The 4,457-nt window shown below is 42.6% G+C and overlaps 1 protein-coding gene across 1 annotated transcript; it reads right to left on the minus strand.

The window, feature by feature from the left end:
- Positions 1 to 529: 529 nt before the first annotated feature.
- LOC108677638 (homeobox protein Meis3-like) lies at positions 530 to 4,203 on the minus strand (the record flags this gene model as incomplete). The annotated part of the gene is made up of 4 exons (XM_018165890.1): positions 4,110 to 4,203; positions 3,769 to 3,962; positions 866 to 946; positions 530 to 601 (listed from the first exon to the last, which is right to left on the minus strand). Coding segments are annotated over exons 1-4 (441 nt in total), but the record flags the coding sequence as incomplete, so codon positions are not given.
- Positions 4,204 to 4,457: the final 254 nt, after the last annotated feature.

The raw sequence follows: 4,457 nt of genomic DNA on the forward strand, positions 1-4,457 counted from the left end.
AATTGGAAATTCGATTTACCAGCACTCCACATTGAAATTTAACGCCATTTAATTTGAAATATTAACGCGTAAGGCCATTTTAGGTGGATAAAAATCTTTACGCAATTATACTTGCATTTCGCAGGTTATACTTACATTCACTGACGGCGGCCAGCATCTCCAAATTGCTGTTGATAGGCTGGTCCCTTATTAACTGTTTAGTCAGCGAAACATTTAAACGAGGCCCTAATATCGGGTGAAGTTCCACATACCGCCGCCTCGCGTTTATTAACCAATCGTTCACCTGGAGAGCAAGCAAACTTTAATAAATTTCTATCTGTGTAATCTCTTAAAATATTGGGAAATGTTAATGAACGATAAATAGCGTCCGATCAATGATTCTTACAAATATTTTCAGTCTAAAATATCTGTTTATTAAATCATCGTGTTTCCTGGAAGATTAGTAATCCTAAGACTATATTTTATGGGTAAGATATTTGTTAGCTTGCACTAATATCTGCAATACAAGTGATCTTAATTTCGGGCTTACCTGCCTCATGTTGAGCCCCGCCTCCTGCGCCAGCTGTAGCTTCTCTTCGGTGCTTGGATAGCGCGTGAAATTCTGAGCAAAACGATTTTTCAAGATTAACTTTGCATCTGGATTCGACGAGCGTCCAGTCTTCGCAGTGGCGACTTCACTTTTGCCTGCAACAAACACAAGTGCCCGTTAGTATAGTGATGCCCCCTCGGGTGGAACGTCGGTCGCTAACTTTAAGATGTGATCGGAAATTCGATCTCGCCTGTCTCGGGGTGGGCCCCGTACGTGGGTTGCTTGAGCTAACTATTACCTTTATTGCTGGGTTAACGTGTAAAGTTCTCCGCAAACCGATTCCTCGTGATAGATCATGCTCCTGGACGTGCAGCAATCGCTGAATTTTTGCATGGGGGCAGCAACCTCCTTTTCGCCCTGCGAGAAAAGAGTGCAAGCAAACACGGTTTTAAGTATTGCTACCTACCCGAATTGAGATTTGATATCCTTCAATATTTTAATATGATGTTGGACTAATGAAATAACGAGTAATCCAGTCGTTCTAATGAAGAGAAAACGCAAGGAAGTCTGAAAGATTTATACTTTGTAATAACTTCCATAACGGAAATATTCAATAAATTCGAATAAACATGCCGATAAAAACGTGAACATTCAGTTCACAAACGTGCGATACTTCTCATGTCTGATATAATATCAGAATTTCATAGACTTGCTTCTATGAGAAATAGCTGTACAATCGTAATTAAACTACACGAATGCTACTTTCTTCTTGCTTTTGAATTTAGCCAATGACGTCGCAACTTCGATCTCGCTAGCCGCAGGGTGATCCAAATGTGCGCACCGACTGATCAATTCATACCTCGCTGCTTGGTGTGCGGAAGACTTTTCGTAAACCAAAATGTAAACATGGACTTGGTTTTTCGCCTCTGTGTTCGGCCGACCATTCCGTAACGTAGATTTCGAAGGTGAGCTAAAGGAGTGTTGGTTAATAGTTCCTTTAATTAAGTTGATGTAGGTGTTCACAAAATTCTCACTTCTCCAATTAATTATGGGACTTATCATGATTTCAGCACTAAAACGTCAGGATTTTAGCACTTTAGGGACTGCACATGCAAAATCTCTGCAGAACTTGTGCGAGGAAAACCTGCTGAGGATTTCAGCCCTAAATAAACGCTGGAAAGGACAATTATGAGCCAATTACCATCATTACTGCCATGCAGTGCCGACACTGGGAAACCTGTAGCATCAGTAAACTGTTTGTGCTTCAAAGGCTCGTTGCAATTACCCAAGGCCGTGTCCACCAGTAATTGAAGACTGTTGTAGTCATGTGTAGGTGAGGATTGCAGGTCAATATCCATTGTAGTCCCTGTCATGGCTCGGTCCTCTAACTGGTCGGGACTTGACGAATCATCCATAGCCTGGAACGATTGATTGGTGATATTTGCACAATTATCGTTGATTAGGAAACCATCTTGATTATTTTCGACGACAGGATATCAATGAATGCCATTAGGAATGACGGGCCCATTTTCAGTACGCAAGTGATAAGTCCATCCCGTGGTGATAGCCGTCGAAATTGTATTGTGCAGATTTTTCTGGTCTGTAGCAAATAAAGTTCTACTTATGAGGTGCGGTGGGCGATTGCGAAATTTTACTAAAGTTTAACATTTGGTGGGGTAGGCGGTGGTGTAGTGCCATTTTTAGTTCTGACCATTCCGTAGGGACCTGCAGGGAGATATCCATACGAATCAACTAGATCAGAATGCGGGAGATATACATTTCTTCCCTTTGGAACTGCGGAGACGGGTCTGGTGTACACAAAATTGCTGCATCTCTAGCAATGAACGGCGCTGACGGCGATAGGCATTGAGATGGGCCACCCGAGTAACATGTCGAATATGTGTTCATTCCAGGCATGTCCGCGATGTAAAGCTCGCTGTATTGCAACGACAGCGGCAAAGTACGGCTAAGCTGCCTCTGTTCTTCAACCCAAGCAGGAACACGGTCCGCTGGATCGAATGTTTGCTCGCTTTTCCATTGAGACGATTGATATGAGTAACTTGGAATACTGGGACGATTTTCGTCCTCTCTCGAACCATTCCTAGTTGTTGCTAGTCGACGACCTTGTTCAAACTGACCAACGTTCGTCGTTGAAACCTGCGGAATCGGATCAAGATTCAGATTTTGGGCTCGCGATGGGCCAGCACGGTTGAAAGTCACCAGTCCCAGGAGGGGATCGCTTGGACTTGGGGTTACCCTTGCGAGTTACGGTATAATTCTCAGGAGAGCAGCCTTCTTACTGCTACATTCTCGGCAATTGGCAGCGATGAGTGTTAATGAACCAATTGCAAACCTGCAACGAGAAAATTGTTTTAATAGAGATTCATTCAGATCAAATGATGAAATACATTAGAATTTTCTAAGGTGACTTCTATTTCTATCAGCTGATTCTGTTGTTCGCAGAAACAAAAACATGCCACGATTTAACTTTTATCTCTTGCATTTTTCAAGTTTAAATAGAAAAAATTTAGTCATTTACCATCTCAGACCGGCGTAAATCACATAATGGCCCATCCAAACTCTACAATCTATTTGATCACACGTTTAGAAAAAAAAGATGCTCATGGATCAGAATATTCTTATCCATTGCCATCTATATCGGAACCTTCGTGCTCTTAAGCTGCAGAACTGTATATTACTTCTAGTTAGTTCCATTTTGATTGTCGATCATTAAATAGTTTTTGATCAGAGTACAATCCGACTGCAACAGCCTAATGAAAGAATATATACAATATTATGATACATTGTGGAAACTTGAGTTGATGACTGCCGGGAAAATAATTATTTAAAATTTGGTGATCTAGAAAGAGACTGGCAACAAATAAGTTCTAAATAGACGAGTTGCCGCCGGCAGCGTCATAATTTATGAGCCACCCATATTGTATCAATTTATGAAGGAAAAGATACGAGGAAAGGATCACCAAATTGAACCATCAAGCCCTCAAAGGATGTTTCACAACCCCTGTAAATTCTTGACACCACAAGTCACCTATGGTCAAGTCCGCCAGAAGGAGGAAGTAGCTCGTGTCTTCGGGAGGTGGAGGCAGTTGGACCATATTGCCTGAGCTTCCTTCCAGGCGCTGCCCTCTTCTATGCACGACACGATGAGAGTACTTTATTACACTAAGACATCATTCATCACTATTTACGTAATAAGACAGAGCAACCTAATTCAATACCTGCGCAAGAGTCACCCCTGCCTCGCAAACAAGGGCATCTTTCTCCTCCTCCGTGGGGTACGGATGGTGGCGATGCTCCGTCAGCCACGCCGTCAGGACGGCCTTGGCCTCTGGCCGGAGGTTTGGCCTTCTTTTTCTGGCGACGCCGTTGCCCTCGGGTGCCTCCGTTGGCTGGACGATGTTGCGTGTAGCGGCTGCGAAAATCAGATAACTTCAGTGTAACTGAAAATTGAAGATTTTGGTGAGTCTGGCAATTTGAACATTTATTCGACCAAAATTAAATTCTGAACTTGCTCTGTATTCACCGAATTCATTCTGCAACCTAAAAACATAAAACTGACCACTTCTAAAATTCATTGAAACTGAGGCCGCGCCTTCAGGAGATGAATCTTCAAAGTCCTGCGAGCCGACGGCCGAAAATTTGTGACGGGGCATTGTTTAATGGGGCGATGATGTGATGTGAGCAACGATGATGGAAATGATGGCAAATTTATTCCATTAGTCGATCGAGACCTGAGGATGTCAGAATAGGGAATTAACACAAGTTTATTGATGGATTGTGATGCAGAAGGTGGTGTGAATAGTAATTTGGACAAAGAATGCCAGGAATTTTCGGTAAACAGTTCCCTGAAACAACAATTATGAATATATGGAATACGCAGCTTACCAAACGAGTCTGGATTCTCTCC

The sequence above is a fragment of the Hyalella azteca genome, unplaced genomic scaffold, assembly GCF_000764305.2.
Source record: "Hyalella azteca isolate HAZT.00-mixed unplaced genomic scaffold, Hazt_2.0.2 contig14701, whole genome shotgun sequence".
NCBI lineage: Eukaryota > Metazoa > Arthropoda > Malacostraca > Amphipoda > Hyalellidae > Hyalella > Hyalella azteca.